General features: G+C 41.8%; 3 protein-coding genes across 3 annotated transcripts; 1 reads left to right on the top strand and 2 right to left on the bottom strand.

The window, feature by feature from the left end:
- The first annotated feature begins 3 nt into the window (after positions 1-3).
- Positions 4-17,221, top strand: LOC5511956 (U3 small nucleolar RNA-associated protein 25 homolog). The gene is made up of 20 exons (XM_048730479.1): positions 4-336; positions 416-467; positions 1,570-1,608; positions 2,453-2,650; positions 3,362-3,748; positions 3,816-3,914; positions 4,387-4,441; positions 6,242-6,294; positions 6,732-6,817; positions 7,156-7,224; positions 7,427-7,541; positions 8,245-8,486; positions 8,845-8,941; positions 9,054-9,139; positions 9,310-9,392; positions 9,824-9,900; positions 13,578-13,649; positions 14,732-14,856; positions 15,232-15,330; positions 16,649-17,221. The coding sequence occupies exons 1-20, from the start codon at positions 182-184 to the stop codon at positions 16,941-16,943; spliced, it is 2,484 nt and encodes an 827-aa protein (XP_048586436.1). The 5' UTR covers positions 4-181; the 3' UTR covers positions 16,944-17,221.
- LOC5511990 lies at positions 17,087-23,982 on the bottom strand. The gene is made up of 3 exons (XM_032381307.2): positions 23,589-23,982; positions 21,436-21,726; positions 17,087-20,316 (listed from the first exon to the last, which is right to left on the bottom strand). The coding sequence occupies exons 2-3, from the start codon at positions 21,710-21,712 to the stop codon at positions 17,582-17,584; spliced, it is 3,012 nt and encodes a 1,003-aa protein (XP_032237198.2). The 5' UTR covers positions 21,713-21,726; positions 23,589-23,982; the 3' UTR covers positions 17,087-17,581.
- Positions 23,983-24,131: 149 nt separating this feature from the next.
- On the bottom strand, positions 24,132-26,738 carry LOC116618068. Its single transcript, XM_032381351.2, has 2 exons — positions 25,455-26,738; positions 24,132-25,271 (listed from the first exon to the last, which is right to left on the bottom strand). The coding sequence occupies exon 1, from the start codon at positions 26,587-26,589 to the stop codon at positions 25,690-25,692; it is 900 nt and encodes a 299-aa protein (XP_032237242.2). The 5' UTR covers positions 26,590-26,738; the 3' UTR covers positions 24,132-25,271; positions 25,455-25,689.
- Positions 26,739-27,457: the final 719 nt, after the last annotated feature.

Below are 27,457 nucleotides of genomic sequence, written 5' to 3'. Positions count from 1 at the left end.
ATGTGTAGAGGGAGAGAATTGTAACGTCTGCCACTAAAAGTCGTGCAGTACGGAAAAGCAATATACATTGAACTTCAACAACATGCTTGGTAAAATGGAAGTGTAAATGGGATACCCGTGCTTTGATGAAAGCCCGCATTGATGCAAATTACAGAACAGCGGTGTTCTATAAAAATCCAAGATGGCGAAACATCCGAAAGCAAAACACAAGAAGAACACAAAGTCGAAATCAAAGTCCAAGGTGAAAAAACTAGTGTCTGTCAACGCAAAAAGTTTATCTAGAGCTCAGAAAAGACACCTTAGAGACTTTGGAGAGCTGCACCCTGCAAATCTAAGGTGAAACGCGGCAAACTTGCCGTCAATATTTCCATCTTTCCCACGTGTTTTCCCTAAACATCAAAACCTTAAATTATAGCGATGCAAGTGAGCCAAAGACAAAGAGGGTCAAGAAAGTCAAAGACACAGAGGTACTAATGAACCAACAATGAACAAGTTGTTACATACCTGTCAACCTCCGAAAAGCTCAAGGCTTGATAATTTTTTTTGGGGAGGGGTGGGTTTAACCTTGCAGACGTTTGCCTTATACATCCTTATACATACTGTGCCAAAACGAGAGCTGAGCGTAACTAGCGCGAGCCAGAAGCGGACGAGCGCGCCGCGGCGCTCGTCTGGCGTTTAATACTCTCAGTACGCCCTGGGTCCCCGAGGGTGTTAGATAAATTGCGCTACGCAAGGGAATTATTGTTTCAAATATTTTAATAGAAAATAAGCAAAATGACGATTTTCTATAGAAAAATTTTTCGGGAGCGATAAAAATCGTTAAAAGTGGGAGATTTTGTGCTCAAGGCGGGAGAGCGGGAGAAGGGGTCCAAAATCTTGAGACTCCCGCCTAATGCGGGAGAGTTGACAGGTATGGTGTTAGTTTAGAAGCTTGAGGACAGTATAGCAAACAAAAGACCACATCTTTGTTAGCTCAGTTTTTCCTAGATTTGCTAAGAGGCAGACCTCGGTTTGTCTTGCCCAACTTCAACTTCAACTTTAATTATATCAAAACAATATTCACAGTAGCACACTACCTGCAGATAGCTAAAGCTGGTCGAGGCAGGTAGGTGAAGGATAGTACTGATTATTATAGAGAAAAACTAATATTAATACAATACTGGATACAAAACATATGATTAAAAACAGGTACACTATTTAAAGAAGATCAAGAAAAAAGTAATGAATGAATGAGCGAATAAATGAATTAAGATAAAGTTTACAATTTACACATGTCATTAATAATCGTTTTTGTGTCAGCAGAACTATCCTCTTTTTTAAAAATGTTGCATCTAAAGCAGTTTGCACTTTTTTGGCCTTCTATAACTTAGTGATACAAGTATCTGACTGGAATTAGTAGTTTGAATTTTCCTAAGAGCTCTATGCAATTGCACTTCATTTGTGAAGTTTCTTATTTTTCTTACCAGGAAATACAATCATCTTTATTTATAGAGGATTACTCTTCAACAAATGACCATCTGAGAATTACATTAGTCTGAAAATATAAACTAATGTCATTTAAATTTTCAGGTTGATGCAAGCAATAAGGGTGATGTTGATCAATCAGTGGTTTGTATATTCAGTTTGGTTTCAAAGGGACAGACTCACACTTCCTAACATGTTTTTGTTATCCTCTGTTAACATTCCTAAATAATCCCCATTTATTTAAAGACATTTTCACAGCTCTTCAAATATAGATATTATAAAGTGTCCTGAGAATTTGATCATTGTTTTGACCCTCTCTGGTGGGTAAAATGGCTGTCAGCATCCAGGTTAAGGGCCTATGGGACTTTCCTTTGAGTCTGTTGCTAGGGAAATTGGTTTGTTTTATAAAAAGCTTTTTTTTTTGTCAAATCTCTTGGAACTTTCAACATAAGTGTTTTAAACGTAAATGACTCAAATGATGACATCATCTGATCATAATGGCCAAAAGAGAAAAACGTGTTGGAGAAGCTACTGTTCAATCTAACATCGTATATTTTGCAGAAATATTTTAACATCACTAAAAAAAATTCACAATTGTTGTAAAATGTTCAAAATTAATGTGTTTTTCTCGCACGGAAATGGCCGTCTATTTTTATTATCTAAAAACATATAAAATTTGCATTTTGTTCTACAAAATGTGGAAAGTTTATTTTAATCTCTTGGGAAAAATAAAAAGTTAGAACTGGAGTTTAGAAGAAAATAAAATAAAAAAAAGACCCAACCGGGGATTGAACCTGGAGCACTTGCTTATGAGAAGGTGCTAACCACTGAGCCACGGAATCAAGTTGGAGGACGCACGGTTATTTTAGTTTATTTAATCGAATGTAGCGCTTTTCCCTTTCATAGCAATGGTGTTTTGTAGCAACTAGATAGCACCATAGGCCCTTAAGATGATTGCATCAACAAAAGATGTTCTCATCATGACCAGGTTGGGGTAGAGGATGATTTCTCAGATGATGATGTCAGCCCTTACCAGCAGCTTGTGGGCTCACTTCACACACAAAGCTTTGGTAGACATGATGATGATGATGATGACAATGTCGATGATGATGATGATGATGGGAAGGAGGAGGATTCTGATCAAAATGAAGAACTTGAAGAACAAGGGGCATACAGACCATCCATGGTACTGTAGTGGTATAGATGCACTTGATTTTGTATTCTAGCATCACCCTAGCTCTCACAAAATTATCCTCCACCAGTTTAAAAATTATCCTCCACCAGTTTAAAAAATATCCTCCACCAGTTTAAAAATTATCCCCCACCAGTTTAAAAATTTAGTGGCTGAGAATTCTTATTCTTCATGCCCTAATTACTGAGATGTATTGAGGATAAAAACTATGTTGATATCTTCCATATAAGCAAAGCTATTCAAGCTCGATAGGGCAATTTCAATGTAGGATACCGTTTTTATGACTAATAAACAACTTTGATATATTCCTCCAACAAACACTGCTCTCTACATTTTTCTCTCTTTTTTTATGTTCTGTGTACCTGTTCGTCTTGCTCGTCTTGTGTTTGTTATTTCTGAAATTATTGTAACTATTATTGTAACTATTATTTAAGCTGAACACGCCTAGATTAGCCTGTTCTATTAGCGGGTGAGCACATAAAAAAAATAATGTATTTACATATGTACAATAAAGTTGAAAGTCTTAAAGGCAAGCCTACATTTTATTCCCAAAGCAGAGTTTGACCCCTCACCACCAGGTATACAAGATTTAAAGGTTTAATTTATTTATTCTGAGGACTATTTGGTTTTAGATTTTGAACTCTTGGAATCCCATATCATGTTGGTACCTTTATATGGGATTAAAGTATTATACATATTTTGTAGGTTGATTTGGATGGTGAAGTGGCCAAGACACAAAGACACAAGCATAATGATAACAGCAAAGACAATGGGAAAATAGTTTCTGATGATGACAATGGAAATGATGATGATGAAGATAGCAATGATGAGGATGAGAATGGAATAGTTGATCATGAAAGGAACATTATGCCTCATAGCGATGAGGGAATCCCAGATGAAGACTACAGACTGCAGGATGATGATGATGATGATGATGATGATGATGCCGATGATGATGTTAATGATAAACGACATGACAATAAACAAACAAGACATCCCGATCCATTTTCAGTTCACTATGAACAAGACTTAGATGATGTTATTCAGGCCAAATTAGATAGCAAGGACGCCTTTGAACGAGTTACACTAATGGTAAGTAAATCCACATCTCCTCATGTACTGAAAAAGGTTTTTTTCACATTGTTTTTTGGTTTGTCAGGATGGAGAAGTGGGCAAAATGATGATTTGTAAACCAGTGCTTGAAGTGCCATTAGTAGAGGTTCCAAAGATGAAAAACTTATCACTGAGCCATCACAAGGTGCAGTACTGATACATAGCTTTTGTTGCTGTTTTTTTTATTATCAATTAATTAGGGAAGGGGGTATATTTAATTCCTCTACCATATGCTTTTTGCTAAATTTCAACTGAAATTTTTGGCTGAAACTTCAAGAAAGAATATCTTCAAGGAAAGTGGTATGACTAGAAAATCTACACAGATAAGCCGTAGAATAACTAGTTGGTCTAAGTAGGGGTAGTGGAATAAGGGAATTAACAACACTTGGTTGAAAATAATGGTATTTTTTTGCTATAAATGAAAATAGAGTAGTTTGCTGACCTTTCCAGTGTAAGTACTTTCTCAGCTACCACTGCAATCTCAGAATATCTCATTTACAGTGTTTGATTGTGCCATCACACAACCATAATTTCCCAAAAGCTATCCAAGCTTGAATAGTTCAGTGCCTGAATGGCCAGCACGGTTTATTGTTTTTTTGGGTTGTATTTTGTTTCAGGTAAAGGCAAAGCTCATTAAAACTTGGGATAATCTCTACAATGCGTCAGGAAAAGGTAAGGAGATGAGTTATGTAAAATATTTTTTTGGGCCAGTGAGTGCTTTTAACGATACCGTAGACCCAAATGGCTACATTTCAGGCGAAATTGTCTTATTATGCCATTCGATGACAATAGGCGCAATCTAGATGTTAGCGAAAAAAACACCAGAATCTTAAATACTCTGCCAGATATTCAAGGAAAAAACCCAATTCGAACGAGTGTTGCATTATTCTCGAAGGCATCAATAATCCCATATTCCTGTTTACTTAGCTCAAAGTCTTGCGATCAACATCCAGGGAACTTAGTTTTACGGCTTTTTCCTCTAATTAGCATACAAGCACGTCAGTATTATTATCTACATTCGGTCAGCACATTTTATTAGAGATTTATCTGTATTTATTTCTTTCAACTTTATATGCATTCAAAATAAATTTGTATAGTTGTAAACTTTGTCAAGATTAAGAATCCTTGGCTTCCTTAGATGAAGGCTAAGCGAGGGAGAAAGTCCAAAACAGATAGTTGTCTCCATTAGCAGTCTTTTTACCTTTTCCGCGCTCTTCTTTTCTTCAGTGCAAGCTTGCTTGGTCTAGGCATCTTCCTTCACTTGCACGACTAGCGCTATGACATTTGAGCGCCGAGGGGTTTTCCTGCAGCCTGTAGAGCGTGCAATGTGATTGGTTGCCATACGCGGCTCTATTTGCTCTTTGTCTGTCATTGCTGTCACGCTGCCTCTAATGTTTACACAACTTCAATCCCCGATATCTCGCAATCAAATTTCACCCCAACTTACTCTAAATATGTGAATTAAAGGTACACTTCTGTCACACCATGCCATGGATAATCAATAGCTCTTTTTGCTACAGATTTAATCAGCGCGTTGTCGCCAAAGTTGCCCAATTATTCCACTCCTAACTTTGACCCTTGATTATTCATAAACGAGGCTGTGTGACGTCAAATGTAGACACGGTGTGTCAGTTCAGTTGTTGACGAAGGATATAAAGCAGATCCCGGGAGGTTATGCGCTTTTGTAGTTTAATTAGATATGCCCATACATTGAATTTTTTGAATTTTCATACATTTCTAAAAAGCTTAAAATTTGCATGCATTCATCAATGACTGGTCATTGGGTTTACTGTAGGCTTATTAGAAAAGCTTTGAATAAGCTGTATTACATATGTATATAATAATATACATGCACAAATATCTTGATTCTGATTGGCTAAGAGCAGTGCGATTTTCATGTAACACCAGTGCAGAAAAAGTCAAAATCCACAAAAAATTAGTATTTTCTTACACGATAGATACTGTATAATACTCTACACAATTTTCAAAACCTTTTTTGATAAAAACAATTCAAACATTAGAAAGAAAAAGCGAGAAAAGACATGAAAATTGTTAGGATTTCGATCCAAAAGTTTTCAATTTTCACAACTCGCCGTGCCCACTGTTGACAGTTTTGGCAAGAGCGTGCACTGTTTTACTGTGTTTTAAACAAAAAACTTGACTTAATCCTAATTTGTACATGTATATTATTAATAAGTAATCATACAGTTTTCTTGTTCAATTCGGGATAAATTTGCACTTGTGAGTTTTTCAAAAAGCTCAAATTGCACTTGCCGAAGACGGCTCATGCAATAATGATACTTTTTCAAAAACTCACTCGTGCAAATTAATCCCAAATTGAACTCAAAAACTGTATGATTACCTATACTAATAACAAAAGAACTTATGTTAAAACAAATATTCTTTGCGTGTTAAAAACCCTTACATGAAATTGTTTTAATAATACACTGTTTGTTTTTATTTATTTACTAGCATCCCTATCTGCTTTGCAAAGCAATCTCTTCAATTACATCAATAGTTATCAGGTAATTATAGCTATGGATGGTGGCAGCAGAGGGGATGAGTGGGGTCAAAATGTTATAAGTCAAGGTATATAACCCTATATTGTATACTTCTCATGTTGCTCCGTAGTGATGTATGCCTGATGACAGATAGAACTCGATATGTATTCATACAGCAGGGCGGCACTCAAGAGTCCATGTGTTGTAACCCCGAGTTGCTCACTAGTAATATTAAATTTGGGTTCTATTTTAGCTTGCCAATCTTTGGAAGTTTTGCTTTTTTCCAGTACTGTACATGAAGCTTGACTTTATGTGTGATTTCCCCCCTCAAAATAGACTTACTCTTGCTATACTCTGGCTATGTAGTGCCTAGTGGCAAGGGTGTTACATCAGCCTTTCTTGGTGTTTCCTTTGTTCTCCTTAGCCGCAGTAGATAATTTGTTTACCTTTCAATTTTGAAGGACCTGTTTTACCATCATCGCACATTTGAAAATGCTGAGGAAATACGGAGATTGTACTGCCTTCATGCCGTCAATCACATCCTTAAGTAAGTTGATGATTTTGTTAAACTTATGTTTTTAAAATATATGTGCATGCTCCTTATTTCCCATCCCCTGTATTTTCTTATACCTGCCCTATTACCCCTTTCCTGTATTTTCTAATGCCCTGCTATTCCTCTTCTCCTGTCTCTTTTCTGCTGCCCCCTTGCTACCCTCCTGTATCTCCCCCCTTCTCCTGTAACCCCTCCTAGTGACTGGTGCTTTCACCCATATTGTTGTTTTGCCCACATCTATAAGATTAATTTTGCCAGCGCATCAAGCCTCACTTCGTCTTCACAATGTTGGTGAAACAACCGCCCCCTGCTAATGTTGCATGTGTTTATAGGACACGGTCCCGGGTTCTAAAGAGCAATGCTAAAATTGTACAAGCTCAGAAGGAGGAGCGCAAACCAGAGTAAGTGTGTTTGTGAGCATCATACATCTGTAAACTTTCTGGTATCCTATTTGCTGGAAATTATCTTAAGACACCATTAGTTAGTCCTTTATCAACGTCTTGGTATGCTTTTTGCTAGGAATATATAAAAGTGATGAAGAGTCATGTTACTACCATGTTAGAAATGCTAGCCAATGCTAAAATTGTGTAATGCTATTTGCAGGGAGTATAGAGACCAAGGACTTACCAGACCCAAGGTGCTGATTCTTGTGCCATTCAGAGACGCTGCACTTCGCGTGGTGGAGCTCATTATCAAACTTTTGCTGCCAGATGGGGAGGTATGAGTTAAGGCTTAGTCCTAGGACCAACCCATTCCAAGTGCATGCAAATTAACCAATTTGATCATTTTTTTTTTGTTCATTTGTATGCATTTGCATTTAGAAAAGTTCTCTTCCATGTAATCTCCTCTTTACCCTGTAGGCCTTGAACTTTCTTGGTACAAGACTACTGGCAGCAGTTGGGAGAATTAATCAATCTTTTGGATTTGTCTTGCATGTAATAGTTTCAATGGGAAAATGTGAAAGGTTTATTTTCAAGTTGATATGTAATGACTTGCTGGAGGGATTCCCCCTGCCTAAAAATATATTTAAAGAAATTATACCCCAAAGCATAAAGGACATAAAGATAGGCATCAACACCAAATGTTATCCAAAGTCTGTCATTTATTTATCCCAAAAATATAATTCAGTAGCTTTGCAAGCCCATCATCTTACTGCCAGATCTCACACTAATTGACTGGTATTATCCATTTTATTTGTTTGTCTGTGGTGCTGTAAATAACCTTGTGGCTAATAATCACAAAGCATGTCAGAACATTTATACTCTATGTAACTTTTAACATTAGCTTGACTGCAAAATTACACCTACCGATACAAATTAAATAAATATTACTCTATATGAAATAATTCTGCCCCTCATCCTCCTTAATTAATACTAAAAAGTAAATTATATACTATATATATATATATTATCATTCTTTAGGGCCAGGTTATGAATAAAAAGAGATTCTATGATGAGTACACGGAGGAGGAAGATCATAAAGACACCAAGCGCTCTCACCAGCCCGACGACTTCAAGTTCATGTTCGCAGGAAACATAGATGATTGTTTCCGTGTTGGTGTGTCTGTCATGAGAAAGGCGGTGAAGCTGTACAGTGAGTTCTATTCAAGCGACATCATCATTGCTTCTCCTCTCGGCCTTCGAACAATTATTGGAAGTGAAGGGTAAGGAATTGAAACTGGTTAAAGACGAAGTAGAACCTAGGGAATTGGTTTACTCGTGTTAGGAAGATTCTTTATAGTTAGGTATTTAAGTGTCATGGGTGGATTAGGTAAGGATATAGATATCCCAAATTACACTTTATTAAAAGATCCACTCAATTGGTTAGCTTAAAGCAGAAACCTGCTTAGGTTGCGGTAGTGTTCATCATTGAACGGCAACTGCTACTTCAAGTCATCGTCACTCGTTCCTCCATTGTTTATTTGTTGTTAAAGGCACAGGTCACACCATTGTGATGTTTTATCCCTAATGGCTCTTGTAGCCCATGTGTACACACTGAATGAGTTTTCTTTGATTGACAAGGGACAAGTCACGTGATTTTGACTTCTTGTCGTCACTCGAGGTGGTGGTGCTGGACCAGGCAGATGTTTTTCTCATGCAGAACTGGGAACATGTCCAGGTAACGGAGACATGCTAGCGTGATTAAATAGCACTTAGTGAAGTGTGCAGACCTTCGGCATATGTTCCACCATCCCATCTTTGAATTCTTGTTGTGTTTGTGTACCCCTCAGCACGTGTTCGACCATCTCCATCTCCAGCCTAAGGCTGCACATGATGTTGACTTCTCGCGTGTCAGGAATTGGTGCCTGAACGGATGGTGAGTGGAGCCAGTCCAAGACCCGCCCTTCTCTCTTTCTATGGTCCCATTTGTTTTTCTGTCTGTCTGTCCTTCCGTTACGTCGGATTTGTCTGTTCTCTTTTATGTACATGTTAATCTATGACAACTCCTGTCTGTTGCTCACTTTCGTTGTTCTCTATTTTGTACAGGTCCAAGTATTACCGACAAACGCTAGTGATCAGCAGTTTTCCCTCACCTGAATTGAACTCATTATTCAACTCATACTGTCACAATATCCTTTTATACATTCAAATTTACACACCTCTTTGAATTGCCCATTTCCCCAAGTCCCCAAATATTGGTCACTCGAATAACACTATATTATTATACCTAAATAATTCTCTTACCTATAGCAACCAGAACATCCTTGTTATTCGTTCTAATTTCCCATTGATATAAGAAAATAAACAAGGGCACTGACTTAATTTGCCACGCCACTTATAACTTAAAAATGTGATGAAAAGTTTCACTGTGTGGTATACAATTTTTTCTGTATCTTTCCTTTTCTTGTTAACCTCTCTATGAAAGGTACTAGCATTGTTGTCGCTGTCCCGTGTATCTAGCTCTCTTAATTCATCTGTATCATACTAGATTTATCACAGGTAGCCCAGACATACAGTTTGTGCTAATAAAACATAGAAAAGTACCTTAACAATTGTCTACACTTTGCTGGAAAGGGGAGAACGTGCCCGAAGGACGTCTCCGGCACCATATCTCAAGTCGTGACGCAAGTTCCACAGGTTAAGGTTTTTTTGCGTTGTTTGTTTGGCGTCATTATTATTTTGCATTTTAGTTCTACTATGGCATTATTGAACGACTTCGTCCGTCCGTTTTTCTAGCCACTTTAAATGATCAAATGCTTTGGTACTGGCTCCAAAAAAGTTTATAAGCACTTCAAAGCCTCTAGAAATAAGTGAACCTTGGTCAACTTTCTTAAAAATTAAATTTTTTTTATCCGCTCGAAACGATGGTTTTTGTAGGCTATAGCAGAGATTGGGGGGGGGGGGCACAATACAGAAGAAAATATTGGGGGCACAGCCACGTCCCTACTGTTAATTTGCTTATAATTTTTGAAAATATTGGGGGGGGCACATGCCCCCAGTGCCCCACGCCTGCTACTGCCCTGCCCTATAACAAAGGTGTTTAGAGTCACTGTCAGTCTATTGGCTCATTAACCTTCTTCTACCAGGTGTTCCATCGTGTCACGTGTCAGTCTAATGGCTCATTAACCTTCTACCGGTTGTTCCATCGTGTCACGTGTCAGTCTAATGGCTCATTAACCTTCTTCTACCAGGTGTTCCATCGGATCACGTGTCAGTCTAATGGCTCATTAACCTTCTTCTACCGGGTGTTCCATCGTGTCACGTGTCAGTCTAATGGCTCATTAACCTTCTTCTACCAGGTGTTCCATAGGATCACGTGTCAGTCTAATGGCTCATTAACCTTCTTCTACCAGGTGTTTCATCGTGTCACGTGTCAGTCTATTGGCTCATTAACCTTCTACCAGGTGTTCCATCGTGTCACGTGTCAGTCTAATGGCTCATTAACCTTCTTCTACCAGGTGTTCCATCGGGTCACGTGTCAGTCTAATGGCTCATTAACCTTCTTCTACCAGGTGTTCCATCGTGTCACGTGTCAGTCTAATGGCTCATTAACCTTCTTCTACCAGGTGTTCCATCGGATCACGTGTCAGTCTAATGGCTCATTAACCTTCTACCAGGTGTTCCATCGTGTCACGTGTCAGTCTATTGGCTCATTAACCTTCTTCTACCAGGTGTTCCATCGTGTCACGTGTCAGTCTATTGGCTCATTAACCTTCTTCTACCAGGTGTTCCATCGGATCACGTGTCAGTCTAATGGCTCATTAACCTTCTACCAGGTGTTCCATCGGATCACGTGTCAGTCTAATGGCTCATTAACCTTCTACCAGGTGTTCCATAGGATCACGTGTCAGTCTAGTGGCTCATTAACCTTCTTCTACCAGGTGTTCCATCGTGTCACGTGTCAGTCTAATGGCTCATTAACCTTCTTCTACCGGTTGTTCCATCGTGTCACGTGTCAGTCTAATGGCTCATTAACCTTCTACCAGGTGTTTCATCGTGTCACGTGTCAGTCTAATGGCTCATTAACCTTCTTCTACCGGGTGTTCCATCGTGTCACGTGTCAGTCTATTGGCCCATTAACCTTCTTCTACCAGGTGTTCCATAGGATCACGTGTCAGTCTAATGGCTCATTAACCTTCTACCAGGTGTTCCATCGTGTCACGTGTCAGTCTTATGGCTCATTAACCTTCTACCAGGTGTTCCATCGGGTCACGTGTCAGTCTAATGGCTCATTAACCTTCTACCAGGTGTTCCATCGGATCACGTGTCAGTCTAATGGCTCATTAACCTTCTACCAGGTGTTCCATCGGGTCACGTGTCAGTCTTATGGCTCATTAACCTTCTACCAGGTGTTCCATCGTGTCACGTGTCAGTCTATTGGCTCATTAACCTTCTACCAGGTGTTCCATCGGGTCACGTGTCAGTCTAATGGCTCATTAACCTTCTTCTACCAGGTGTTCCATCGGATCACGTGTCAGTCTAATGGCTCATTAACCTTCTACCAGGTGTTCCATCGTGTCACGTGTCAGTCTATTGGCTCATTAACCTTCTACCAGGTGTTCCATAGGATCACGTGTCAGTCTAGTGGCTCATTAACCTTCTTCTACCAGGTGTTCCATCGTGTCACGTGTCAGTCTAATGGCTCATTAACCTTCTTCTACCGGTTGTTCCATCGTGTCACGTGTCAGTCTAATGGCTCATTAACCTTCTTCTACCAGGTGTTCCATCGGGTCACGTGTCAGTCTAATGGCTCATTAACCTTCTACCAGGTGTTCCATCGGATCACGTGTCAGTCTAATGGCTCATTAACCTTCTACCAGGTGTTCCATCGGGTCACGTGTCAGTCTTATGGCTCATTAACCTTCTACCAGGTGTTCCATCGTGTCACGTGTCAGTCTATTGGCTCATTAACCTTCTACCAGGTGTTCCATCGGGTCACGTGTCAGTCTAATGGCTCATTAACCTTCTTCTACCAGGTGTTCCATCGGATCACGTGTCAGTCTAATGGCTCATTAACCTTCTACCAGGTGTTCCATCGTGTCACGTGTCAGTCTATTGGCTCATTAACCTTCTACCAGGTGTTCCATAGGATCACGTGTCAGTCTAGTGGCTCATTAACCTTCTTCTACCAGGTGTTCCATCGTGTCACGTGTCAGTCTAATGGCTCATTAACCTTCTTCTACCGGTTGTTCCATCGTGTCACGTGTCAGTCTAATGGCTCATTAACCTTCTTCTACCAGGTGTTCCATCGGATCACGTGTCAGTCTAATGGCTCATTAACCTTCTTCTACCGGGTGTTCCATCGTGTCACGTGTCAGTCTAATGGCTCATTAACCTTCTTCTACCAGATGTTCCATAGGATCACGTGTCAGTCTAATGGCTCATTAACCTTCTTCTACCAGGTGTTTCATCGTGTCACGTGTCAGTCTATTGGCTCATTAACCTTCTACCAGGTGTTCCATCGTGTCACGTGTCAGTCTAATGGCTCATTAACCTTCTTCTACCAGGTGTTTCATCGTGTCACGTGTCAGTCTATTGGCTCATTAACCTTCTTCTACCAGGTGTTCCATCGGGTCACGTGTCAGTCTAATGGCTCATTAACCTTCTTCTACCAGGTGTTCCATCGGATCACGTGTCAGTCTAATGGCTCATTAACCTTCTTCTACCGGGTGTTCCATCGTGTCACGTGTCAGTCTAATGGCTCATTAACCTTCTTCTACCAGATGTTCCATAGGATCACGTGTCAGTCTAATGGCTCATTAACCTTCTTCTACCAGGTGTTTCATCGTGTCACGTGTCAGTCTATTGGCTCATTAACCTTCTACCAGGTGTTCCATCGTGTCACGTGTCAGTCTATTGGCTCATTAACCTTCTTCTACCAGGTGTTCCATCGGATCACGTGTCAGTCTAATGGCTCATTAACCTTCTTCTACCAGGTGTTCCATCGTGTCACGTGTCAGTCTAATGGCTCATTAACCTTCTTCTACCAGGTGTTCCATCGGATCACGTGTCAGTCTATTGGCTCATTAACCTTCTTCTACCAGGTGTTCCATCGTGTCACGTGTCAGTCTATTGGCTCATTAACCTTCTTCTACCAGGTGTTTCATCGTGTCACGTGTCAGTCTAATGGCTCATTAACCTTCTTCTACCAGGTGTTCCATCGGATCACGTGTCAGTCTAGTGGCTCATTAACCTTCTTCTACCAGGTGTTCCATCGTGTCACGTGTCAGTCTATTGGCTCATTAACCTTCTTCTACCAGGTGTTCCATTGGATCACGTGTCAGTCTTATGGCTCATTAACCTTCTTCTACCAGGTGTTCCATCGGATCACGTGTCAGTCTATTGGCGAGTCGCCCGACACGAGGTTTAGCACCTTCATCAACGAGGTAATTAACAACATTCAGTGAGGTATTGGCGCATATAAGCCATCCGAAATGACAGGAAAACCTCGAAAATTCTCAATTCGAGATAGATAAAAAAGACAAAATTTCCAGAAATAGGTTCCTTGTATTCCGGAATGATTTACAAAACACAAATAACGCAAGGCCGAAATGCATATACCCAGGTTTTGGCTTTGTAAGATGTTTTTTCCTTGATCATCCCTGCGCTATGTATGGGCTCAGGCGCCCGTTTCTCGAAACACCCGAGAATTCTCGGGCCCGAAAACGTCGTATGCCTCAAATTCTGAAAAGCAGGATAATTCCTATAAAATGTATGGTATCTAAATGTGTTGAAATATCGTCAAACATCGTATTTTACCACAAAAATTCATGTGCAGAATAATCCTCTTTATAGATTTTGATATTTCCCAAACTTCTCGGGCCAAATTCACATGGCTTAAATATTAAGAAAGTTATCGGGACCTCGCAGTCACCCGAGACTTTTCGGGTAACTTTTTGGCTTCAGCAAAATTTCGAAAATAGCCCTATTGAGCGTAATCATTAAGAATACAAACCAAGAGGAAGTTCAAACTTTTTTAAACATGAAAGCGGTTCTCCAAAAGGAAAACATGCGAATTTTTTTTAGCAAAAATTCAAAATAAAGTATTCGGGCCCGAGAATTCTTGGTCGTTTCGAGAAACGTGCGCCAGGGACGATAAGCTCAAATTTCAATGAAACTTTACAAAATGTCGCATTTGATATTTTGTTTGCTATTTACTCACTAAGTACTAAGTAAGAACTTTTCTGCCTTGTTAGATGTGAAATGGGCTTATTTGAAGCTTCGTGTCATGTTTGCCATCATGTCAAGCCATCCACCTATCTCGCTTCTGTTCCCTGTAGGTCCTACCGAATATTTTCCAATCGTCCCAAAGGGTCTGCAACTAACAAGCTCGCCACTGCATAATCTAACTTCTGCTAAGACACAACCTATTCCGCTTGTGCCAATAAAGACCTGCCTCGCCTCTGCCAATAGGTGAACCGTCCCGCTCTTGCCAATACATAACCCGTCTCACTTCTACTCTCTGCAGATCCTGCCAGACTTCCAGGGTCCAATGATGGGCCACACCGCCATCTTTGTACCCTCTTATTTTGACTTCGTCCGACTTAGGAATCATTTCCGCCGGAATGAGATACCATTTGCTCAGATATCAGAGTGAGTAACTTTTACTACCACAAATACAAATGAGGTGTAAGTCTCAGTAGCAAACTAATTCAGTCAACCATACAATGAAAAACAGCTTGCTTTTATTGCCAAACAGTTTGCTTCTATTGGCAAATTTCATTGGTTCCACCCTAAAAATATCATTATTCAGAACAAACGGCCAAGCAAGTCAGATTCATGGCCTTTTTAAAGATATTATATGAAAACATATATTTAAGAGCATTACACTAATCCGTTGGCTTTGCTTTTTCCCCACACCTCACCCACGTCCCATTCCGCCATGGTATAAACCTTTTAGAGAAATTCTGAATTCTTTTTGTGTCACGGGATTGCTTAAGGTATTGACGTTGCCATGGTTTCGGGCAGGTACACAAAGCGTGGTGACGTCACTCGCGCCCGGACAAGGTTCTTCGATGGCTCCAGGCCTTTTCTTCTCTACACGGAGCGCTTCTACTTTTTCTACAGGTAAGCCACTCAATAGCCACCCTAGAATACCTTGGTTTAAAAACCTGGGTCTTTAAATGGGCGACTGTGAATCCCTCATTTTCTCGGATAACGACGTCAAGACGGAGGTACCACATCGCACAACGTTCACCCTTACCACACATCGTTCACCTGTATTGGGGTCGTATTACGGAGGTCCCTCACCGCACATCGTTCACCTGTATTGGGGCCGTATTATGGAAACCTCTTACCGCACATCGTTCACCTGTATTGGGGTCGTATTACGGAGATCCTTTACCGCACATCATTCACCTGTATTGGGGTCGTATTACGGAGATCCTTTACCGCACATCTTTCACCTGTATTGGGGTCGTATTACGGAGATCCTTTACCGCACATCGTTCACCTGTATTGGGGTCGTATTACGGAGGTCCCTTACCGCACATCGTTCACCTGTATTGGGGTCGTATTACGGAGGTCCCTTACCGCACATCGTTCACCTGTATTGGGGTCGTATTACGGAGATCCCTTACCGCACATCGTTCACCTGTATTGGGGTCGTATTACGGAAATCCCTTACCGCACACCGTTCACCTGTATTGGGGTCGTATTACGATGATCCCTTACCGCACATCGTTCACCTGTATTGGGGTCGTATTACGGAAATCCCTTACCGCACACCGTTCACCTGTATTGGGGTCGTATTACGATGATCCCTTACCGCACATCGTTCACCTGTATTGGGGTCGTATTACGGAGGTCCCTCACCGCACACCGTTCACCTGTATTGGGGTCGTATTACGGAGTTCCCTTACCGCACATCGCTCACCTGTATTGGGATCGTATTACGGAGGTCCCAGATAATTCACCTGTATTGGGGTCGTATTACGGAGATCCCTTACCACACATCGTTCACCTGTATTGTGGTCGTATTACGGAAATCCCTTACCGCACACCGTTCACCTGTATTGGGGTCGTATTACGGAGGTCCCTTACCGCACATCGGTCACCTGTATTGGAGTCGTATTACGGAGATCCTTTACCGCACATCATTCACCTTTATTGGGGTCGTATTACGGAGATCCTTTACCGCACATCATTCACCTGTATTGGGGTCGTATTACGGAGATCCCTTAACGCACATCGTTCACCTGTATTGGGGTCGTATTAGAACCGTGGTACCATCTTCAGTGTCGATGCTTACACATTAACTCACTCGCATTTGATCATGTCTCCATTGTAATTTTCGCAGAATAATATTTTATTTTATTTACCCCCCCCCCCCCCCCCGGATCCCGCGCTCCCAAGTTAACTAAATGTACATTCTTGTTTTTTTAAGATACAGATTACGAGGGATCAAGAATATCATATTTTACGAGCTGCCTCACTACGCGCACTTTTACCCGGAAATCCTGAATTTCCTAGACACAGGCTCCAACAACCAATCAGCCTCTAGCTCTCCGATCACGTGTACTATCTTGTATACAAAGTACGACTCGCACAGACTGTCGGGAATCGTGGGTCCGCAACGCTGCCAACATATGATGTCTTCAAAGAAATCTGTACACATGTTTATAACGGGAGACAAAACTAATGACAATAATTGCAACGTCGATGATAAAACCGTCATGTGATCAGCGATGCATTATGGGGGTGATCAGCGATGCATTATTGGGGTGATCAGCGGTACATCTTGGGATATTGTAAAATCCACTAAAAGATGCCTAGAGAAGGAACACAATGAGGCATAGTTTTACATAGTAGATTTGTCTAAGGATTGTTGAACCAATTATATACTTTATTTAGAGAGGTTTTCAAAATGTAATTGTTTGAAATATTATTTGTAAAATTACAGGTGCGTCACACTGTAAGAAAAAAAAAATAAAGTTTATAAATCACCTACACCTACCTATATAATTTCCGGTGGTCAAAAAAGCAGCGTCTAAACGCTGTTTTTTTCGTGTGTTGCACCAAAATGCTAATGCATGCCACACTCGATATCAAGCATTTGTAACGGCACTTGAAAAGATCGGCGTTTGATCTAGCTTCATATATCTAATTATATTATATTGAAAAAAAACATACATTCCAATCTTTTTCTACCAATAACTAAAAAGGGGAACAAGATGTTTTTTTTTTTCCTGACGAGCGCGGTACATCAGTCACCATTATGCTTGGGAGAAGCTTTAAGATAGTGACGTCATTCAAACCGAAAGTTCGGTCTTTTCCCAGTCCTCGCTCTTCCTTACATCTCCTGTCCCTCGACCGTTTGTCATTTCTTCATAGTGTTTCTGTAGATCGACTTGATGTGGTCAACCGCTGGCCAGGGGTGCCTCGCGTTTTTTCGCAAGTCGTCATTCGTCACTCCCTCAGCGTAGAACAATCCCCCACAGGCGGCCCGGTTCGATGGATAGACGACCTCGGTACAACCAGATTTTACTGATCCCTCCCTTCTGAGGCAGCACGACGGACCGTCAGCACCCCCCTGATATCTCTGTGCTTCCCATTCCCCTGTGTGGCAATATGGAGTCCCGTTGCGAGGGGTGTAGAGGTTAGTTATCCCGTTTAGGTTTATACCAGTCCCGTAGTGCAACCGGTTCTTCGTGACGTCATTAATAATTTTGGCAGCTTCGGACAGACTGAGTGTCCGATCGTCCGGGTTTATGCCAACTACTAGCGAATGTTGGAGCCCAAGATAATGCATAGGGAGATCTTTTTCCTCCCGACCATCCTTGGACATCTCGGCGTTACGAACAAGCGCGCGTGCAATTTTTTCCAGGTGCCCAATGGTTGATTCATTTTCTACGTCGAACCGATTGTGCTTCTGGTTGAAATAGTTAGTAGACTTGTAGGAACCAAGATCCAGAGCCACCAGACTTGGACAAGCTTTGACGATGTCTTCTATCAAAGGTAACGACTTGTCCGTTAGTGCTAGCGCGTCGATATTAAGTCGCTTCAACGTGGAGCGGCACGGTGCCTTGTTGGTGAGCACATCGGCTAATCTCTCTAGGCCCTCATCGCCAATAGGGTTGACCCCCATAAATAGGGACTCGAGCTGCGGTAAAAATGATAGCATGCTCTCAAATACCTGCACTGAGCTGATGGCGTTGATGGAGAGGTACAGGTGACGGAGATTAGATGCGGACGAGGGACCCACCGCTGCTCCGTCGGAGAGTCCTTTTGCAAATGCCTTGAGTCCATCGTTGCACAAGCCAGTGTTAAACAAGTCCAGTAGCTCAACACTCGGGGCCAACACCAGCATCTTCCCAAGATGGTAAGCTCCCGTCTTGACTGGGTTCATTTTCAGCCACACGTACTTCGCCTTTGTCTGCTTCAAGGCGTCGGCGATAAGAGAGATGTGATCAGGGCCCATGGAGTTACCAGCAAGGAACCACGTCTCGATGTCTGGGCGATGCATGATCATCCGGGCTAACGCGGCCACTCGCCTGCCCCCCTCCCCTGGCGTGTCCCCATTCTCGGCGATGCGGTTATTGCCGATCAAGTAGTGCTTTATCAAGGGCGTCTTCGTCCCCTGATCGGCGTCTTGCACTACGGCACCACACGTCTTGATAAAAGCATTCCTGAATCCTTGCTTGCACATATCGAGCCGGCCATCGCTATTAAGGGTGCCGTACTTGAAGCGAACATTCACAGGAAGGGTCTGACCATCTTTGATGACAGCATCACAAGTATCGACAAACGCATTCCTGAATCCTTGCTTGCACATATCCAGCCTACCATCGCTATTGATGGTTCCGTGCTTGAAGCGTATGTTTGCAGGCAAACCGTTAACATTATTCCCTTTGCTAGTTTCCTGATCAACAGTTCCACCACATTTCAAGAACTCGATGAAGTCTTCGAATTCCTCTGCTTCCGGGTATTCATCCATCGGCAGAGCTTCTGGGTTCTCCACTGCTTTGATTGGCTGCGCTGCCTTCTTGGATTTGATACGTTTCTCTGTGACTGCCTTGTTGATGGTTCTGCGCATCTTAGTAAGTGTGACGTCAAGTGTACAGTTCCATTTGGCCACAAGACGTGTTTTGACATCTTCATCGGTTACCTTTGAGAGCTGACCACCTTCCACTTTCCCCTGTTTTCTCTCAAGTTTCGACTTCAATTCATTCATCTGATCCTCTAAGTCTTGGCCATACAACATCTCTGCAATGATCGCATGTACCTTTCCTCCTGGGCGATAGGATTTGGGGATTGTGATACAAAGATTAGATGGAAGTCGACCAGCCTCAAAAGCAGCAATGTCTTTTTTCAACCTTGGTAATATCTCATTCCTAATCTGATCCAGCTTGCAAGCTTTAATCCAGTCGGCATTTATCCCAGTTTCCGAGCCTTTATACCTTGCTATCCGCTTCAGTGTATGGAACTCTTCCATTGCAGAAAACAGTGCTGCATCTTCGCCATTTACTTTAGTAGAGGTCAATGCTTCTAGATTTTGACGCAAGTGAGAAAAATTGGTGGTAGCAAAGCATACATCGCCTTTCTTTTCTGCGTACTTCAGGGCAAGGCCTGCTACTTTTGGCACCGTCACCCCTTGGTTTACACCAAGCTTTGAGAAACACTCAGAGTATCCCTCGAGATTAGTCAACACTGAATGCGACTCAAACCTGATGCCATACTTAGAACAAACCTCTGGAACAGTTGTTTCCAGGAATGGATGGTACTCATTCTGGACCCAGTCCACTCGAGCCTGGGCAATGGTATCATTTTCCTGGCCATCCTCAGACGATTCTGGAATCATCAAGTCTTCAAGCTGCTCCGCGGAGATATTACAGATTCCAATGGGCATTGCTAGACCAAACTCCTTCTCAACCAGTTGCTGGAATCCAAGGTAAGACTTCTTTCCACAGTAGTTATGCATCAGGATACGGAAGACCTTCGACTGTGGGACTCGAGACTTGAGAATGGCTAGGCCGTCTTGCATGTTATTGCCAGGCACTGCATTATCAAAACTCACTCCTTGACTGGGCTGGGCACCACCATGAGACTTTTTGACTGGAAAGAAAATATATGGATGGACTTTTAATAAAAATCCATATATACGAAGAAACATCATCATCCTAAGACTAGCCTGAGTATCAGGCGATTTTATTTTTCCAAAGTTAGAGAGGAAAAATAAAAGTATTCTCGCCGGTGCGATAGAAACATAGGAGGGCCTGATACTCAGGTTATCCTAAGACAAAATAAAGACTGACAGAACATGGGGCCTGACAGACATTACGAGGAAAAGAATTATATATTGGTATTGGTCTGTTTATAGTACAGTAATATCACAATAAAAACATTCAGGGTTCTGGGACCATTTTGCTTATTGTGGCCAACACAACCCAGTGGGCCAAACTATATATAAGACGACTAAAAAAAAAACATTTTCCCTCTGCATAACGACTCATCCGTAATAACTATTTAGTATCAAATTGATCGTCAATAGCAGTGCGCATTTGAATTTTCATGATCACATTACCCCATACAAGGGAAAAGAAATTAGGTTTCCAGCCTCCCTTCCCAAAACTGGCAGGGATAGCCCTAGGGATATCTTCTTCCCAGGGGGGATTGGTGACAAAGAGATTGCTTCAGCTTTCTGGCAGGATTATCCCAAGGGGTTACTCCTTCCTAGAAGGGCTTGGGGACAAAGAGATTGCTTCAGCTTTCTGGCAAGGATACCCTTAGGGGTTACTCTTTCCTAGGAGGGCTTGGTGACAAAGAGATTGCTTTAGCCTTCTGGCAAGGATAGCTCTAGGGTTACTCCTTCCTAGGAGGGCTTGGTGACAAAGAGATTACTTCAGTTTTCTGGCAGGGAAAGCCCTAGGGGTAACCCTATTTAACAACCTGATAGCTAAGCGATTGCTTCAGGTGTGTAGCAGGGATAGCCTTAGAGATAACCCTGCACATACGAAGAAGCTTAAGCTTTTGAGCCTCCTGAAGAGTAACTTTAAAAAGGGTTACCCTCCTTCAAGACATCAGACTTCAGACTTAGAGTACACAATAGAATTTTTATAACAAACTAATTGTCAGATGAGATGGTATCCTTACCCTTTCCACCACAAATTGAATACTTTTTAATGAAAACCACCATGTCTGTAGTTTTTGAAGTTATGCCAAATGATAACCAACCTTTTGCTCTGGCCGTGTGCTCCACCTTCCATCCCACCATAGCATTAGGATGTTGCTCCAGGATTTTTAAAATGCTTGGCAAGTTGTGATATTTCATGGCTGAATCTATCACTTGTGTCAGCCCATTGTGAGCAAACAAGTACATGGCTTGGCTGACGGAATCTTCTAGAATCTCATGGTGCTTATAGTTATAGGTACCAAAGGTGATTAGGGGGGCCTTTGACGATAGAAGATCTCGGATCTTTTGGACATGCGAGTCAGCCATTTTGAGGCCCATTTGGTAGGACACACCTAGAAAAAAGAGAAAACATCTCTTAGGAAACAAAAAAATTGTAATTTCAGTCTACATTATCTAGTTCAAATAATCTGTTTCTGCTACTACTACATGGCAACTGAGAAAAAAGAGAAAAAATTTCTTAGAAAAAAAAAATCAAAATTTAAAACAGAACTCATTTCCCAGGCCCGTACCAAGGGGGGTGCAAACGCACCCCCCCCCAATGGAATGGAATCCCAATGGACGTGCTATTTGTAGACAAATCCATAAAGCATAAGCTAGATCTACTATCTGGTACGTAGCCAAATCCGACAATAAATGTCTGTGAAGATACTGCAAAGGCTCGACAGATTTTTATCAGAGATGTCATCCCCCCCCCCCAAAAAAAATAGATTCACATCCCCCCCCCCTACAAAAATCCTGGGTACGGGCCTGTTTCCCCACACTTCCCCTGCCATGAATGATTAATTTTAATCTGCACTACCACTGTTTCTGCTACCACTACATTTTTCATTCAGATGTGATGTCATATACATGTCTGTTTAAAAAAAACACACCAAAACTAAGTGAGTGTTTACAAGCAAGCATGTAGCCAGGTTTTTTAAGGGCGAAAGGGGAGGGGCAGCTGGGAGGCACGACCCATATTGTCCCTGGGAAGTATGGGGTTAACATTGAACCAGGACCTGTCCTGAGGGAGTTGCATTATTGGGGACATATATTAATTGGAAACAGCGTTTGACCATATTGGAAAATGCAGAAGCCATCAAAGGAAGAGATAACCATGATTTACAGATTATATGAAGTGTAAGAAAGGTAAACAGTCTCTCTTATACTTGCATTGTACAGTTTTAACATATACAGAAAAGGTTTTGGGATAAAAAAGCCTCATGTCAGGTGTGATGTCATCTCAAATGTATCTCAATGGTTCAAATCAGCTAGGGATTCGAATGATTAGTGCAGTCGTTTGCAACCAACCAAGAAACCTGGGTTGGCGGCATAAAAATGTAATAAGGGGCAATAACAACATGAGGAAAAACATGGGCAGGGGCGGATCCAGGAGTTTAAAAAAGGGGGGGGCCTTAGATCCATCCCAGTGGGCCTACAGCAAAAATAATTGTCGAGGGAGCGCAGTTTTTTGCTGTATTTTAGCTGCTTATTCCATGTTTTATCGACACTATTTCTTCAGGATATCTTTTGTAAGGGAGTTAATACTGTATAGTACACTATATTTTAACACATGAACAGTAGAGTTGTTCTCAAAATCCTGTGCAACAAAATGTAATTGTTAAAGTGTAATAGACAAGCCAGAACAAAAGAGAACAAAGACATCACAGTGTATTAGTACTAAATAAACTAAATAGTATTTCACTGGTTTTTGAAAACCACTCTAATCCTTTCAATAGCTATTTTAATGGGTTCCAAATAGCTTACTGTGTATGCACAGACATACAGCTAGGGCTGCGGATCCACGGATTTGCCAAGAAAATGTTGCGGATCGGCGGATTTACATACCCCCCCCCCCCCCCCCCCCCCACCACCACCACCACCACCACCACCAAATAGAGAAACCATAAAATAAAGGGTTAGTTATCAGCCAAGACAGTGGCTGAAAAGGAAAGAGGGTCTTGTATAAATATGGCTTTTATGGATGAAAAATGGGCCAACTGCCCCCAGACAAATCTATAAGAATAAAGATTTAACCCTTGCAATTCAATGACCAGGTAATTTGAGCTCGAGCACTTCACGTCTGGGTGAGAACTTCTAGTTCTAAAGAAACATTACTTATTATTCGAATTCGAAAACATCACTAATTCAAATTCTTTTTTCGGAAACGGACAAAACAATCCATGTTTGTAAATCGGATTAGCCTGTGAAATACCTTTTTGTACCAGGAGCTGCTGTTTCCTCGATATCACGACAAGATGTCGGTCATGTCTGTTTTCTTGCAAGTCTTGTGACAAAAGCGATGGTAGCTTTGACAACAGACCTTTTGATGGAGGGCAGATTTCATCCAGCAAGACAATATTTCATCACACCCTAGCGCATTGATTCAATGTCATTCGATAAAGAGCGATGTGAACTTGCACTAGAGTTGCATCAGTTTATTGGTGAAAGATTTTAGCCACAGGGAGCCCACCTACCAACACAGGATACCCGAACAAAAACAACCCGCGCATGTAGAATAAAAATCTCTTCTGTTTTTCCCCAGGTGTTTTAGCCCTTACTAACCCCTCCCATATGACTTGATTCTATATCAACAGTAACAAGCAAGCATCACTTGTACTCTTGCAAAATTGTCCCACTATGTTCTTATACATCTTAGGGGAGTGAAGGGGAATAAAGAGGGGCATTACTAGTATTTGAACATTTTGGCTCTAGAAAGTTGCTATAAATTTAGGGGTAGAAGGGAAAGACACACCTCCACCTCCAAGCAACGTTTATTAAGTTCAAAGATAATTGATAGTAAAGGATCACATACACATATGAATGAAAAATAAACAATATCCTAATACTCCAGTCTTGAATTCTACTAGGCTGGCTGAATAAACAGATTTAAGGAGGATAAATAATGTGCAAGACTTTGCTGGAGAAAAATTCTTTGCACTTATATCAGCAAGAATCTCTTGGAGTTTAGAATAAAACAATGCAAAAACTTTGCTGGTATTTCAGAATAATCTGCCTGAATCCAGGGAATTAACTCCCTGCTAAAACCAAGACTTGTCTTGACTTTGTCTAAGACAGGCTCTTCACACTAGAGACAAGTTTTTTGTCTAAGACAGGCTCTTCACACCAGAGACAAGTTTTTTGTCTAAGACAGGCTCTTCACACTAGAGACAAGTTTTTTGTCTAAGACAGGCTCTTCACACTAGAGACAAGTTTTTTGTCTAAGACAGGCTCTTCACACTAGAGACAAGTTTTTTGTCTAAGACAGGCTCTTCACACCAGAGACAAGTTTTTTGTCTAAGACAGGCTCTTCACACTAGAGACAAGTTTTTTGTCTAAGACAGGCTCTTCACACTAGAGACAAGTTTTTTGTCTCAGACAGGCTCTTCACACTAGAGACAAGTTTTTGTCGAAGACAGGCTCTTCACACTAGAGACAAGTTTTTTGTCTAAGACACGCTCTTCACACTAGAGACAAGTTTTTTGTCTAAGACAGGCTCTTCACACTAGAGACAAGTTTTTTGTCTAAGACAGGCTCTTCACACTAGAAACAAGTTTTTTGTCTAAGACAGGCTCTTCACACTTGAGACAAGTTTTTTGTCTAAGATAGGCTCTTCACACTAGAGACAAGTTTTTTGTCTCAGACAGGCTCTTCACACTAGAGACAAGTTTTTTGTCGAAGACAGTAACATTTTGGTTGCACAAGGCGTCAATGGTTTCTTAATTTTATTTTTTCTTCTCCTGTCTTGGCAACCCCAGGTAACTCTGTGTTTTTATGGGGAAATGGTGCTCTATTCCAGGGCTGTTATCTCCCTTGATAACCTTTTTGCATTGCAGGATATGGTAACTTGAGGATTTCTTGATGCAGAATTTGGAAAACAGATTCAAGCTATAGTATACTGCAAGAAAAAATCATAAGATTTTAAAATGATAATTTTCATTGATGATATACAGTAGTCTGTATGAAGAAAGTTTAGATCGTCTATTTCTACTTCCAATCCAGGCTCTTTAGAATAAAGGGTCAAAAACAATTAATAGTCATGCATTAGCACCAATGAATTCATTTATTTTCATATTCTTACCTTAGTTGATCATTGTAGAAGTGAGCCGTATTCTTGTTCCATATACTGCATGGAATTCCCCCAGGTTCCCCCCACCACAATTGGCAATGTCATTTCCCTTTTCAAAGATAGCTTCAAGCTCTCTCTGACCATCAACATACTCTTTTATTGCCTGGATCAACAGAGAGAGTTCCTGTATGGGTAATTACACCTTAGTTCTCTTGTATAACTTTCTTACTTGCTTGTCCAAGTACCATCATTGCGGAGAAGTATCTCTTGAGCGTTTTGTTTTGCTTTTTGGTGACAGAAACTTGATATGACAGGAATTGGATGAGTTTTGTTTCTTACATCTTACTGCGCTGTCTACTTTTTTCTTTGATTTTACTTGTTTCCTGACATAGCAGCGGATTCTCTTGCATGGCCCGCAAGTATTTAGCATCCTAAAATCTTCATTGAAAGGTTCATCATTGTGACTGGTTCTTGGCATGTGCCACAGCTTACACTGCTTGGAGTGGTAACTACCTTTAATTAATTCTATGCCTTTTGGGGTGTAGCCGAGGCTTATCTTAAAGTCTTCTATTCCAACTAGCCCAGGGCAAAACACACAGGACTCATTGAGGACCTTCTGAGCAACCTCCAGCGCCTCACCCTTCTTTGCTAACACCCCTCTGTCTATGACAATGTACCCCAAAATGGGAACGTCCAGCCTCCATGTGTAGTCAGGGTAAATAACAAGCCTTACAGATTCAAACGGGCCAGTCTCCACACTATAGCTGCAACTGCCTCGTCGATAAACAAGTAAAGCAGCTGTAGGAATGTTTTTAGAAGCGGCAAATGGCGAGGCAGGGTCATGTACAGGGCATGCGATTTCCAAAACTTCACATCGAAATCTCCTACGTGTTAATTCCTCCTGCAAAGCTCCTAACTTGAGTAAGTGCAGGTTTTTCTTTTGGATATTTTGTTCGCTTATTTTTCTCATTTCCTCCTTCTTATTCAGATTCTCTGTCATTTTCCTCTTTAGAACTTCTTTTACTTCTTCTTTAGAACTTTCGGCTTCTTCCTTCTTATTTAGATTCTCTGTCATTTTCCTCTTTAGAGCTTCTTTTATTCCGTTATTTGAACTTTCGGCGCCAACGGCGGCATCACAAGACGCCATTTTGTTTTAACGGACTCCCCCCCAGCGTCCCCAGCGCCTCGTGTCTCATGGTCAACCACAGGAGTCCCAAACAGATCGCAACGATCTATTCTCACGGGGCTCACCCTGGCATAGCCGAAAAGCCGTGTCCTCTCCCTCTGCTTCAGGCATGCATCTACATTTCCTGACTCTATCACCGCTTCGGACATACAAGTAACTAATTTGAAATAGGTGTATTTTGCAGATACGTTATCAGGTTATGGGAATCTTTCCCCTCGCGTCCTTTCGACTGCACGAGTAGCATCGTCCCCCCCTCCCTCCCTCCCCCCCCCCCCTTCCTCCTCCCCGCGGCGACGAACGAAGGCGCACAGCGATGAACGGAGACGCGCAGCGATGAACGGAGACGCGCAGCGATGAACGAAGGCGCACAGCGATGAAAGAAGGCGCATAGCGATGAAAGAAGGCGCGCAGCGATGAACGAAGGCGCACAGCGATGAACGGAGACGCGCAGCGATGAACAAAGCCGCACAGCGATGAACAAAGCCGCACAGCGATGAACAAAGCCGCACAGCGATGAACGAAGGCGCGCAGCGATGAACGAAGGCGCACAGCGACGAACGAAGGCGCACAGCGACGAACGAAGGCGCACAGCGATGAACGCAGGCGCACAGCGATAAACGAAGGCGCACATTTTCACTCCCCCCTCAGCACTCGCTTCTCCCATACACTAATCATGCCCTTGAGGCATTGTTAGCGGGTGACCCCCCCTCTGATAAAAACAGACGGGGATGATCGTCGGCAAAATCGATTTTAACCCTATGGGATGGCACTTTGGGTGTGGTCGACAGAGATTCTTCATTTTACTGGTTGACATAGATAGGGTGGTCAG

The sequence above is a fragment of the Nematostella vectensis genome, chromosome 7 (genome assembly GCF_932526225.1).
Source record: "Nematostella vectensis chromosome 7, jaNemVect1.1, whole genome shotgun sequence".
Classification (NCBI taxonomy): Eukaryota; Metazoa; Cnidaria; class Anthozoa; order Actiniaria; family Edwardsiidae; genus Nematostella; species Nematostella vectensis.
Note: the sequence above shows the minus strand (reverse complement) of the source record. Positions and strands in the feature narration are given on the sequence as shown.

Bases quoted from the DNA above. Each gene is read 5' to 3' on its own strand.
- LOC5511956 (XM_048730479.1), top strand. From the start codon at position 182: ATGGCGAAACATCCGAAAGCAAAACACAAGAAGAACACAAAGTCGAAA. The intron at 7,542-8,244 runs GTATGAGTTAAG...ATCATTCTTTAG, and splicing joins TTTTGCTGCCAGATGGGGAG to GGCCAGGTTATGAATAAAAA. The intron at 9,140-9,309 runs GTGAGTGGAGCC...TATTTTGTACAG, and splicing joins AATTGGTGCCTGAACGGATG to GTCCAAGTATTACCGACAAA.
- LOC5511990 (XM_032381307.2), bottom strand. From the start codon at position 21,712: ATGGGCCTCAAAATGGCTGACTCGCATGTCCAAAAGATCCGAGATCTT. The intron at 20,317-21,435 runs GTTGGTTATCAT...TTTTCTTTCCAG, and splicing joins GCACACGGCCAGAGCAAAAG to TCAAAAAGTCTCATGGTGGT.
- LOC116618068 (XM_032381351.2), bottom strand. From the start codon at position 26,589: ATGGCGTCTTGTGATGCCGCCGTTGGCGCCGAAAGTTCAAATAACGGA.